We start from the raw sequence: 12,104 nt of genomic DNA on the forward strand, positions 1-12,104 counted from the left end.
GCGAACGCTGGTAGAATATCACCATGAAGAATCATTTCACGTCACTGGTGCTTTATACCTCTACTGTTCTAATTTGAAACGAGGATCGGCCAATCTTGGTGATTTCAAAAATGCTCGAACTCAACCAAACCCAAAGAAACTGAGTTTGAGCCTTTCATCTCTTCTAAATATCGCAAGTGCTCCTCAGAATCATTTGTACTAGCATACAGTACATCTAGCTTATCAAACCAAGGCATATTCATCAACAACCCCATAATGGCTGAACCAATGTTGGCGTCACCAACAACGACAAAGCGAACTAGTAGTATCTCTTTGGCAACAATTACTTATGCTATTGCCATACTCATAGGAGCTATATTGATAAGCACGTCGACACTTTTGAGTTGTTTTGTTGGGATGTGCTCCTTTGCGTGTTTTTGCTGATTCTTGTCTTCTTTTACCTAGTGAATCTCGAAGTAGGAAAGGAACGATTTGGGCAAGCTGTATTGACTAGAAGAGACGTCTCACCACCTCCTATTATTCCTCAACAACCCGCTGCTGTAGGTTTCCAATTTCGGTTGCAGTTTTCACATGTTTGATTCAACAAGTTGGAAAATGAGTAGAACTAGGTTCTAATCAGCAACACCTCTTATCTAATAGTATCCATCACCTAATGAGAACTTCATGATTTCCGATGCTTATTTAAATGATGAGATTGTCACGTCATCATTGTCATATGTTCAATCTGTTGTCTCAGCTGCATTGTTGAACGTGGCCCCCTCTACCTATGTTCGATTGTCCAGAGTAACATATCGTGCTGATCCAGTTGCCAATTGCTACTGGGCTGCAAACCTTTGTACTCGCACTACATCTGGGAACTGGGGTCTGCCTGATATAGTTTATTGTCCTCAAAACTATCAGTGGGGGCTCACGGTAAAATTTCATTACCTTCTCAACAAATTAGCGATAGCGCTTATTTGAATTTCACCTAGTATGATGATGCTCCAAGTGAAAATTTCGTGAATGGAGTCCATTACAATGATACTGTTGCTCTCATGGATGAATTGGATGTGTTGAACTTGAAAGCCACATTCTTCATAACTGGTTCACAATCATCTTACTATCCTGTCAGTTTGATTGCTATCGCCAATCGTGGCCATCATGTTGCTCATCACAGTTGGTCACACCACCCATTTACAAGTTTGACAAACGAACAGGTAAGATGTTTGCTGTATAAATCCGGTTTGTGTCCTTCCAGGCGATTAGTGTTAACCTGCCTTTAATTGCCCTTTTCTTAGATTGTGGCTGAAATGATGTACACTGCTGCAATCATTTACAATAGCACTGGTCTAAGTCCTCGCTATTTCCGTCCGCCTTATGGTGACATTGATGATCGTGTCCGTGCCATTATCAATGCTCTGGGCTTCCGAATTGTTATGTGGGATAGCAAGTGAGTGGCCAAGCAGAGTATTTCTTTGAGCTCTCGCGTTTCTATTTCCAACAGAGACCTGATACAGCTTTCCACTAATGGTAACATTTCTAGGTATGACGCTACAGATGCTGATGTCACCGCCAATGCGGCAAATTTCGGCCTGGTCGAAAATATTATTACTTCGTGGTTCAACACCGTACCAGGTACCTGGTCCAATACCTGTATGCAAAGTGATCAATACCATCAAGAAATGTCTGTTTCGTCTAGGCTTCATTGCTCTTCAGCACACAATCAGTACCTTCACCTCCGGTACTTCGATTGCTTCTCTCAAGACGATTCAAGCTATGGGTGGTATTACAAACCAAATGATGCCAGTTCCTCAAGTGATAGATTTAGTTTTGATCTCCATTCTTTGTTGAATCCATCGCCTGATCACCGAAACTAATCAGCCACATCTCTCTCACGTAGTGCCTTGGAGACCCTCAATGGTACAAGAATGCAAGGGTCACGACCATTTACAACTCGTGCACAATTCCTACAGGTTGCAGTGCTGGTGGCATGCCACCTTCAGCGCAACCAGTCGGTTCAGGTTTTGCTTCGCCAGGTGTTTCGCCATCACCAGCAAGCCATCTTGTTAATACTTCCAGCGGTGCAAAGTTTGTATTAAGCAAGATCTTGCTGGTTTCCGTAGGACTCGTGTATTGTTGCCTATGGTAGGAATTCAAGTTATTGTAATTGAACGTTTTTAGAAACAGGCTGGGAAATGAGAACAAATACAGAAATACAGACAACATATTATCGATTACTCGTCCTGCGGAGATCCTTTGGTGATGACGTATAAGTTACGAGGGAGGTGAGCTGCACGAAGATGTATTTGGGCGGTTTCGCATACAAAGATTCTGCTCCGTATGCACACGAAGATTCCTTTTCTGGTTTTCTTGACACGAACCTCGTAGTCACAATAAATCCAACTATTGTCGCAATCTTTCATTACTTTGAAGTAGTTTCTTCGGTTTTCCCTTTCCGAACGTCCAAAGGAAGCACCAATCTGTTGAAAATCGTAGACCTGGACCTAAACACAACAATGAAGTTTAGCTCAAGCCACTTCGCTTTCGTGATTTCCTAAGAAATTCAAACAGAATTTCTTAGGATTCAAGAATTAACAGTTAGTTCATCAGTCAAACCAGGAATCCCATCAGTATCCTAACCAGCAAATGTCCCCAAAGAACACAAAGCCACCAGTGGTATCTCCTTTACAACAATTATTTAGGTTGGAGCTTTATCATTTGGAGCTGTATTGATAGGTCAGTCGGGAAGTTGATTCGTATTGGTTGAGATGTCTGTGTTTGCGTGCTTTTTGATTCAAATTGGTGAAACTTTATTTTTGGGAAACAGCGAATTTCAACTAGGGAGTCAAAGAACGATTCGGAAGAGCCGTATTGAGCAAGAGAACGGTATCTCCGCCTCCTGCAATTCCTCTTCAACCCGCTGCTGTAAGTTCAGATTTTACAGGATTAACTTGACCAGTTACAACCTTTGCGATCCAAGCAGACTGAATGTTAATAACATTATCACATTTTTCTTTTCTTTACCCAGTATGCATTGTCTGATGAGAATATCATGATATTTGGCGCCTTCGTGAATGACTCTATAGTGACATCAGCAATAGCACACGTTCAATCTATTGTTCCAGCTGCACTATTGACGCTGCTACCTACGTTTCAGTCTCGACAAGGACATATCATGCTGACCCTAATGCAAATTGTTATTAGGCTGGTAACTTATGTAATCGCATTACATCTGGGAACCGGGGTTCACCTGACCTTGTCAATTGTCCTCGGAATTATCAATGGTAAGTCGTCTCGTTTTGCAACAATGATCTAACCGAACTTTGACAGTGCCTTGGCGATACCCAATGGTACAAGAACGCACAGGTTACGACCGTCTACAATTCTTGCACGATTCCTGGAGGCTGTGGTTCCGTCCCACTGCCATATCCATCTGCGGCGCCTTCGGCTTTACATCCGCAGTCCTGTCTCCAGTTCAACAAGGCGGGTCACCTGCTGCCTCACCAAGCACTGCTTCAGAATCTGCAATCAAGATCTCAGATATCTCAAGTGGAACGATGTTTGCACTGAGCCAGACCTTGTGGGTTTTAATCGTAGGCGTTCATTATTGCATGTGGTAGACAAAAGTGGAGTCAGGGAAAAAAATAAAAGGAACGAAAACTTGCAGAAACAATATATCTTTATTCGTGATAAGTTCTGACCGAAACGAGTTTCACAGCAGCCTCGAGCACGGTAGGAAACAATCTCACTTGCCGTGTCCACATGTGGTGCAATGATAGGTAGAATTCCCGAGTCCGAAACCAGTGCTCATCAACATACTGTCTTCTGAAAGAGGGGACTGCGCCGAGAGAGGGGCTTTAACAGTTTTATTATAACCGCTGGATAACTGAAGTTCTCGTCACTTACTCCTTATTTTATTGCAATGTGATGCCTGAGAAGCATGGAATTATATAAATAGTACTCATAGCGCGTCGAAATGCGCGAAACGTCCGTGTTCCATTTTCCATTGTTGTTGACCACTTTCATGAACCGTAACATCATTTTCACATGTCAATCCCCGAACCAATGCTTTGAGAATTCTGACCTACATTCAACACAGTAATTGGAAGGAAAGATCATATAACACATAGTATACTATTGCTCTCTAGGCACAGCTATAGTATTCAATCACAACCTAGCTCCACGAATGCCATTTTCCAACAAGATGAACACCACCATCAAGGTCTCTCTGGCAACTATTTCATATGCTACTGTAATACTTATTGGAGCTCTGTTGCTAGGCAAGTCATGTTAGTTTGTCTTGTTGATTTGAATATCTTCATCTGCGTAGTTTGCACTTCGATCAATGTGCTGACATGTCGTCTTGATTTTCTATTAGTGAATCATCAAGGACCGCGGGAACACTCTGGAAGCGCTGTATTGATCAAGAGACAAGTCTCACCACCACCCATCATCCCTCAACAACCTATCGCTGTAAGAATCTCGACATTCCCGGTTGTGTTTGCTCAGTTGTGGAAGATTTGCGTGGTTTGAAGGTTACGATGGTCATATTTTGATATCTTCTATCATTGTCATTAGTATCCATCGGCTGATGAGACCCTCTTCATTGCAGATCCCTACTTGACTGATCCTATTGTCACGTCATCATGGGCATATGTTCAATCGGTGGTCCCAGCTGCTCTGTTGAATGTCACAAACTCCACTTACATTCTATTCGCCAATGTCTCGTATGTTGCTGATCCAGTTGCCAATTGTTACTGGCCAAATGATTTATGCATACGGAACACAACCGGAGTTTGGGGTCTTCCTGATATTGTCAGTTGCCCTCAAGATTATCAATGGGGACTCACTGTAAGTCTTGACAGATCGCAACGATCGTATCCTTTTCTTCCGGAGGACCAATCATGAAGTCAATATGACTTGTAAATTCCTTCCATTTTTTGCAGTATGATGATGCACCAAGTGAGAATTTTGTTAATGGGACACATTACAATGACACTGTTGCTCTCATGGATCAGTTGGAAGTGCTGAATGTGAAGACTACATTTTTCGTCACTGGTTCACAATCATCCTACTACCCTGTCAGTTTGGTTGCTATCGCGAAACGCAGTCATCACGTTGCTCATCACACCTGGACACATCACCCGCTCACAAGCTTGACAAATGAGCAAGTAAGGAACTGAATCCCATCATTTTCTTCATTTCTTGCTTCATCCTAACCAGACTTCTTTTTTATAATTGTCTAGATTGTGGCTGAAATGATGTATACTGCTGCCATAATCTACAACAAAACTGGTCTCAGTGTCCGTTACTTCCGTGCCCCTTATGGTGATATTGATGATCGTGTTCGCGCAATCGTCAATGCTTTGGGCTTCAGAATTGTAATGTGGGATAGCAAGTAAGTAACAATCAAGTTAGTACCATCCTTTCTCAGATGGTGTAGGAAGTACATTTCGTTTGTTGATGCCTTACATCTCCACATGTTACTAGGCATGATGCCACAGATGCCGATGTCGTCCCCTCCGCTGCAGGCTTCGCTGTAGTCGAAAACATCATTCAGTCATGGTTCAACACTGCACCCGGTGAGTATGAATTCTGTTCAGGTATCACCACTATACAAACTGATTAGGATTGTTGAAACACATCAATGTCTCACGTAGGCTTCATTGCTCTTCAACACACAATCAGTACATTTACCTCAGGTACTTCAATTGCTTCTCTCAAGGCGATTCAAGCAGTGGGTGGTATCAAGAACCAAATAATGCCAGTTCCTCAAGTAAGACTATATTTTGAAACTGTTTGGTTCCATCCTTGACAAAGTCACGGATACGACGAAACTAACCACTCACAACTTCTACAATTAGTGTTTCAGTGACACTCAATGGTACAAGAATGTAAATATCACCACCGTTTATAACGCTTGTACAATTCCAGGAGGATGCAATGGTGCAGCTGCTTCTGCTTCAGTGAAGGGAAATGATGCACCAAATGCATCTGCTGTAGTGCAACCACCAGCCAAGTCAGCTGTTGCTTCTCCAAACTCCTCAACAACTTCCCTGACAAATCTCGTTGCAGCTTCAAGTGGAGAGGTGTTTGTATTCAGCCAAAGTTTGTTGCCGATGTATGTCGTATTGGTACTTGTTTATTATTGTATATGATCATTTTTTATATCTTTACACGTTTCAGAAATTAGAGTTGTTTATAGATTCTTAATAAATTATCAATGTCGAATAAACAAAGTTTGCGGTTTGCGGGAGAGTAGCAGCAGACTATACACCAGTAGCAGTACGGAACGGATGGGCGTCATCACTCCGAAACTCTGTCTTTAGCTCACTGCGCCAATATAAACAAAAATTTGGATTTGGAATGAAATTAGTGGGTTTCTGTGTTTTCAACCCAAAATTCTGAAAATAACTCCTAACTGCCGCAAATTCAAACAGTGATTCTTTGACTTGAGTATTCACAAAAAGCAAGCTACATCAAGCATCGTGTAGTAGAAGATGAGTCGAAAATATTCTTTGACAAGCATCTTGTCTTCTGGAGCTGTGTTGGCAAGCACAGTCTTGCTAGCTACCTCTTTGGCTCCCAGCAATCAACGATTCGGACGGTCGGTGGTCGAAAAGAGACAAGTTGCAGCACCTCCTGCTGTTCCATTGCAGCCTGCCGCAGTAAGTCTCTTTATTCCGGCAATTCCGTGTCGCGTATTCATGTTGTTTACGGTGTTGCCTGAATGACTGACTATTGAATCACGAATAGTATCCATCCGCGGATGAGACTCTCTTCATCACTGGAAGCTATTTAAATGATCCAATCGTTACTTCGGCACTGGCTTATGTCAACTCTGTGGTTCCTGCTTCCTTGTTGAATATTCCAACGTCAACCTACATTCAGTATTCGGATGTCACTTATCACTCTGACCCGGTTGCCAATTGCTACTGGCCAAACGATCTGTGTACCCGGACGACGGCTGGAGCTTGGGGTGCCGCTGATATTGTTTATTGTCCTCAGAACTACCAATGGGGTCTCACTGTAAGTTTTTGTTTTGATCGACAACTTTTTTCAAGGCGATACAAGCTCGGACGATATTTGACACTCAGTCAATTTCTTAGTATGATGATGCGCCTAGTGAAAATATCGTCAATGGTGTTCACACCAATGACACTGTTGCACTCATGAATCAATTGGACACATTGAATCTAAAGGCCACATTTTTCATTACTGGTTCGCAATCTTCTTATTATCCTGCTAGCTTAGTTGCTATTGCTACTCGTAGCCATCACGTTGCTCATCATTCATGGTCTCACCATCCCTTCACAACTTTGACCAATGCTCAAGTATGTACAGATTTGGACTGAATTAGCATTTTGATCCCTCCGGACTTCTGTTTTGTTACTAATGTATCGAATTTTAGATTGTTGCCGAAATGATGTATACTGCTGCCATTATTTACAAGAACACTGGTCTCAATCCTCGTTATTTCCGTCCTCCCTATGGTGATATTGACGACCGAGTTCGTGCAGTTGTAAATGCTCTTGGTTATCGCATTGTTGTATGGGACTCTACGTAAGTGTCATCTCATGGCTATTCGAACACTTGCCTGACCCCTTCTTCTTGATCTAGATACGATTCTACTGATGCCGACCTTACTGGATCTGCTGCTGACTTCACCACTGTCGAAAACATTATTTCATCATGGTTTAATACTGCCAAAGGTGCGTACCGAGCATTGGTGTAAAATGCACTTCTTGTGCAACTAACTCGTGTTTTTTGCAGGTTTCATTTCACTCCAACACACCATCGATACTTTCACTTCAGGCACCTCAATTGCCGCGTTGAAGAAGATCCAGTCATTGGGTGGTATCAAAAACCAAATGATGCCTGTTCCTCAAGTGAGTTGGTGACATTTTGCTGTACTTTGAACAGATGGCAGATGACACCAAGTAGGAGGCTGACCGTATTTAAATCTTGTCAATTATAGTGTTTGGGTGATACTCAATGGTACAAAAACGCACAAGTCACAACCATTTACAATTCATGTACCATTCCGGGCGGCTGTGGTGCTGTCGCTTCTCCTGTTGCCGCATCACCAGTTGCTTCTCCAGTCCAGGCATCACCCGTTGTTGCTTCTCCTGTTGCCGCGTCACCAGTCGCTTCTCCTGTGCAACCATCTCCAGTACAAGCATCACCAGTAAAAGCCTCTCCTTCTGCTTCTGCTGTGCAAGCCTCGCCAGTACAAGCATCACCAGTAAAAGCTTCTCCATCTGCTTCTGCTGTCCAACCATCTCCTGTGCAAGCTTCTCCAGTAAAAGCCTCGCCATCAGCTTCCGCTCCGGCAGCCAGCCCATCAGCTGGTGGTCTCCCATTAACCAGTGACGGAACTTGTGGTGCTGGAATTGCTATTTGTGGAGATGGCACCAACATAGATGGTCCTTGCTGCTCCCAATATGGATGTAAGTCTCAAATCAAACACAGTTCCCAATTAGAAGCAGCAAGACAAAGACTTATCAACTGATTTCTTTTCAGGGTGTGGTACTGGAACGGCTTACTGTGGTACTGGTTGTCAAGCATCTTTCTCCAACAACGGTGTTTGTGGTACTTCAGTTGCTGCATCGCCCGTCGCTTCTCCAGTGAAGGCATCACCATCTGCTTCCGCTGTACAAGCCTCACCAGTAAAGGCTTCCCCCTCTGCTTCTGTCGTACAGGCCTCTCCAGTACAAGCCTCGCCAGTAAAAGCCTCGCCATCAGCTTCTGCTGTCCAACCATCTCCTGTGCAAGCTTCTCCAGTAAAAGCCTCGCCATCAGCTTCCGCTCCGGCAGCCAGCCCATCAGCTGGTGGTCTCCCATTAACCAGTGACGGAACTTGTGGTGCTGGAATTGCTATTTGCGGTGATGGAAACAACACTGATGGACCTTGTTGCTCCAGATATGGATGTAAGTATTGAGTACGTTTCGTCATTAGCAGCAAAACAAAAACCCATCCACTGCTTTCCTTTCAGGGTGTGGTAGCGGAAAGGCTTACTGTGGTACTGGCTGTCAAGCATCTTTCTCTAACAACGGTGTCTGTGCGTAATGAAGCGTACTTAATTTGGCTGATAGTATCAGAGTGCAGAACATTAGTCTGGGAAGCTCACTAATATGAACTAGAATGTAGTCGTTTTTTAATCAAACTCAATTGTCGTTATTTATTTCGGTCTGACTTCACTTGTAAACCGCGTATAAGACAGCTTTCAAAGGAATCGAAATGTTGTTTTTACCTCTACAAGGATTTAAAAGGTGCCTTTATTGCGATTTAGATTTAAATGATGGCTAGAAAATAGGAGAATGGTAGCTCTTTGGTCAAACACAGTACAGGTTCAAGCGTATGGTGTTCGCACAAGCCTGTTTATTACCCGAAGTGGCTCTTTAGATCTCTGAGTCTATGGAAGAAAAGACCTCACATCAGCGCAGTTTTTGTAATTTGTGCCAAAAATAGATTTTTTTGGACGCAAGTCTCGAAATCGTTACTGCAACAACTCCAATCTACGTACAAAGCCCAGTATCAGACGACAATGACTAAAATGACTCAAAAATTTTCTTTAGTCAGCATTCTATCGTCTGGTGCTGTGTTGGCTGGTACGGTCTTGCTGGCAACATCTTTTGGTCCAGCCAGTGACCGATTTGGACGATCAGTGGTTTCAAAGAGACAAGTTTCAGCACCTCCTGCTGTTCCATTGCAGCCTGCTGCTGTGAGTTTCCAAATGCTGTCGCTTGTCCATTATATGTTCGTGTTATTGTGGATGTTCATCATTGTTGGCTAACTATTTTTTGTTCTTTTCCAATAGTACCCTTCTGCAGACGAAACGCTCTTCATCAGTGGGACTTATTTGAATGATCCGATCGTTACATCAGCCTTGGCATATGTCAACTCTGTGGTTCCTGCTTCCTTGTTGAATCTTGCACCATCAACGTACATTCAGTATTCGGATGTCACTTATCACGCCAACACTGCCACCAGCTGCTATTGGCCAAACGATTTGTGCACCCGTACGACGGCTGGAGCTTGGGGTGCCGCTGATATTGTCTATTGTCCTCAAAACTACCAATGGGGTCTCACTGTAAGTGCTTTTGTTCTGAGCATTTTTTTCAAGCGGTTGTAAGATGTGTATGCTTATTAATTACTATCATTTTCTAGTACGATGATGCCCCAAGTGAAAACGTCGTCAAGAATGTTCACTCAAACGATACTGTCGCTATCATGGACCAATTGGACGCGATGAACATAAAGGCCACCTTCTTCGTGACTGGGTCACAATCAATCTACTACCCAACCAGTTTGATTGCCATCTCCAGCCGCAATCATCATGTTGCTCATCATTCATGGTCGCATCATCCATTCACTAGTTTGACCAATGCACAGGTAAAAGAATCGTTAAGACTGAGAGATGTGTTCGACGAATGAAAAAGCTGTAACTGAAATGCAAACATATCTAGATTGTCGCTGAAATGATGTACACTGCTGCCATCATTCACAAGAATACAGGCTTGAGTGTTCGGTACTTCCGCCCTCCTTATGGCGATATTGATGATCGCGTTCGTGGAATTGTCAATGCTTTGGGCTTCAGAATAGTTCTTTGGGACGGAAAGTAAGTGGCTCTTGGTGCTTCAAAAAGCTCTCATTATTTCCGATTTCCTACCAACGCAACTTATTAACTACGGTCTCCTCTACTAGGTACGATTCTACTGATGCTGACGTTACTGCCAACGCTGCCAACTTTGGAGTAGTCGAAAACATTATCAGCTCATGGTTTAACACTTTACCAGGTATGCGCGGACAGGAGTTCGTCAGCTGATTCCCAGACCTAATACGATTTTACCTATTTCTTTAGGTTTCATTTCCCTTCAACACACAATTAGTACCTTCACCTCAGGCACATCGATTGCTGCTCTCAAAAAGATTCAATCATTGGGTGGTATTAAAAACCAAATGATGCCAGTTCCTCAAGTGAGTCGATTGAAAATGACTTTGTGCATGGACTCAACCTTACCGTCCACATCAAATTTAGTGCTTGGGTGATACTCAATGGTACAAGAACGCTCAAGTCACGACCGTATGGAACTCTTGCACCATTCCAGGCGGTTGTGGTGGTGCCGTTGCATCCCCTGCTGCATCACCAGTTGCATCGCCAGTACAAGCATCTCCTGTAAAAGCTTCACCTTCGGCTTCACCAGTAAAAGCATCTCCAGTTGCTTCTCCAGTAAAGGCCTCACCTTCTGCTTCGCCAGTAAAAGCCTCTCCCGTTGCTTCCCCAGTAAAAGCCTCTCCAGCTGCATCAGCTCCAGCAGCCAGCCCATCAGCTGGTGGTCTCCCATTAACCAGTGACGGAACTTGTGGTGCTGGAATCGCTATTTGTGGTGATGGCACTAACACAGATGGTCCTTGCTGCTCTCAATATGGATGTAAGGGTCGAATCATATACGTTTTGCCATAAGTCACTTATTGCCAAAAACTCATCAATTCTTTTCATTTTGCAGGGTGTGGTACCGGCACAGCTTGGTGTGGTACTGGATGTCAACCATCGTTCTCTAACAATGGTGTCTGTGCGTAAAGACAAAGAAAATTTTGAGAAGACTCGTTTGGGTGGTAATAGTTTCCATACTTGAAGTTCATTAATATAAGTCTGGTTCCAATCTTTCAAAATCATTTTTGTAAATCGTATGCGATCGTGCATCGATCAGTGTGGTGGCGAATTACGCCAAGAACTACTGGTTAGTGTTTCTTGGAGCGAGTTTTCATTGGTCCAAGAGGCGTGCATAGTCGTAACTCTTGAAATATGCGATTTGAAAGGTCTCAGGTTAGCAACGGTAATTTCTCGTGGTTCTGTCTTCGCTTGTTGTTACGTTTTGTGTTTGCGGCAACGATAATTATAACAGAATGTAGTCGATGGTGTTCGAAGACGATGGTCGCAATTCAGTGTTTCGAAGCCAAAGGCATCTTTGAAACAGCGTATCCGAGCAGTTTCGGCTGAAGTATTCAGAAAAGAATATTCGTGATTCGCAGGATTCTGCCCCGAATTTGCCTGGCAACAAGCAACCTCAAGCCAAACCAGCCTGTCGCGCCAAGAAGAAAGGAAGCAGTGCTTACTTAC

At 43.4% G+C, this 12,104-nt stretch overlaps 2 protein-coding genes across 2 annotated transcripts; both read left to right on the plus strand.

Moving 5' to 3' along the window:
- Positions 1–255: 255 nt before the first annotated feature.
- On the plus strand, positions 256–3,599 carry SmJEL517_g00102 (uncharacterized protein; the record flags this gene model as incomplete). The annotated part of the gene is made up of 11 exons (XM_031166032.1): positions 256–382; positions 445–539; positions 640–912; positions 972–1,196; positions 1,278–1,429; positions 1,523–1,614; positions 1,679–1,794; positions 1,880–2,098; positions 2,821–2,904; positions 3,008–3,263; positions 3,310–3,599. The coding sequence occupies 11 exons, from the start codon at positions 256–258 to the stop codon at positions 3,597–3,599; spliced, it is 1,929 nt and encodes a 642-aa protein (XP_031027823.1).
- A 584-nt stretch (positions 3,600–4,183) lies between these two features.
- SmJEL517_g00103 (uncharacterized protein) lies at positions 4,184–11,564 on the plus strand (the record flags this gene model as incomplete). Its single annotated transcript, XM_031166033.1, has 24 exons — positions 4,184–4,268; positions 4,358–4,452; positions 4,558–4,830; positions 4,926–5,150; positions 5,226–5,377; positions 5,470–5,561; positions 5,640–5,755; positions 5,844–6,100; positions 6,506–6,647; positions 6,736–7,008; positions 7,089–7,313; positions 7,391–7,542; positions 7,600–7,691; positions 7,753–7,868; positions 7,958–8,429; positions 8,503–8,910; positions 9,559–9,704; positions 9,801–10,073; positions 10,151–10,375; positions 10,450–10,601; positions 10,688–10,779; positions 10,845–10,960; positions 11,022–11,415; positions 11,491–11,564. The coding sequence occupies 24 exons, from the start codon at positions 4,184–4,186 to the stop codon at positions 11,562–11,564; spliced, it is 4,647 nt and encodes a 1,548-aa protein (XP_031027824.1).
- Between the last annotated feature and the right edge of the window lie 540 nt (positions 11,565–12,104).

Source organism: Synchytrium microbalum (assembly GCF_006535985.1).
Source record: "Synchytrium microbalum strain JEL517 chromosome Unknown SmJEL517_scf0001, whole genome shotgun sequence".
NCBI classification, from domain to species: Eukaryota; Fungi; Chytridiomycota; class Chytridiomycetes; order Synchytriales; family Synchytriaceae; genus Synchytrium; species Synchytrium microbalum.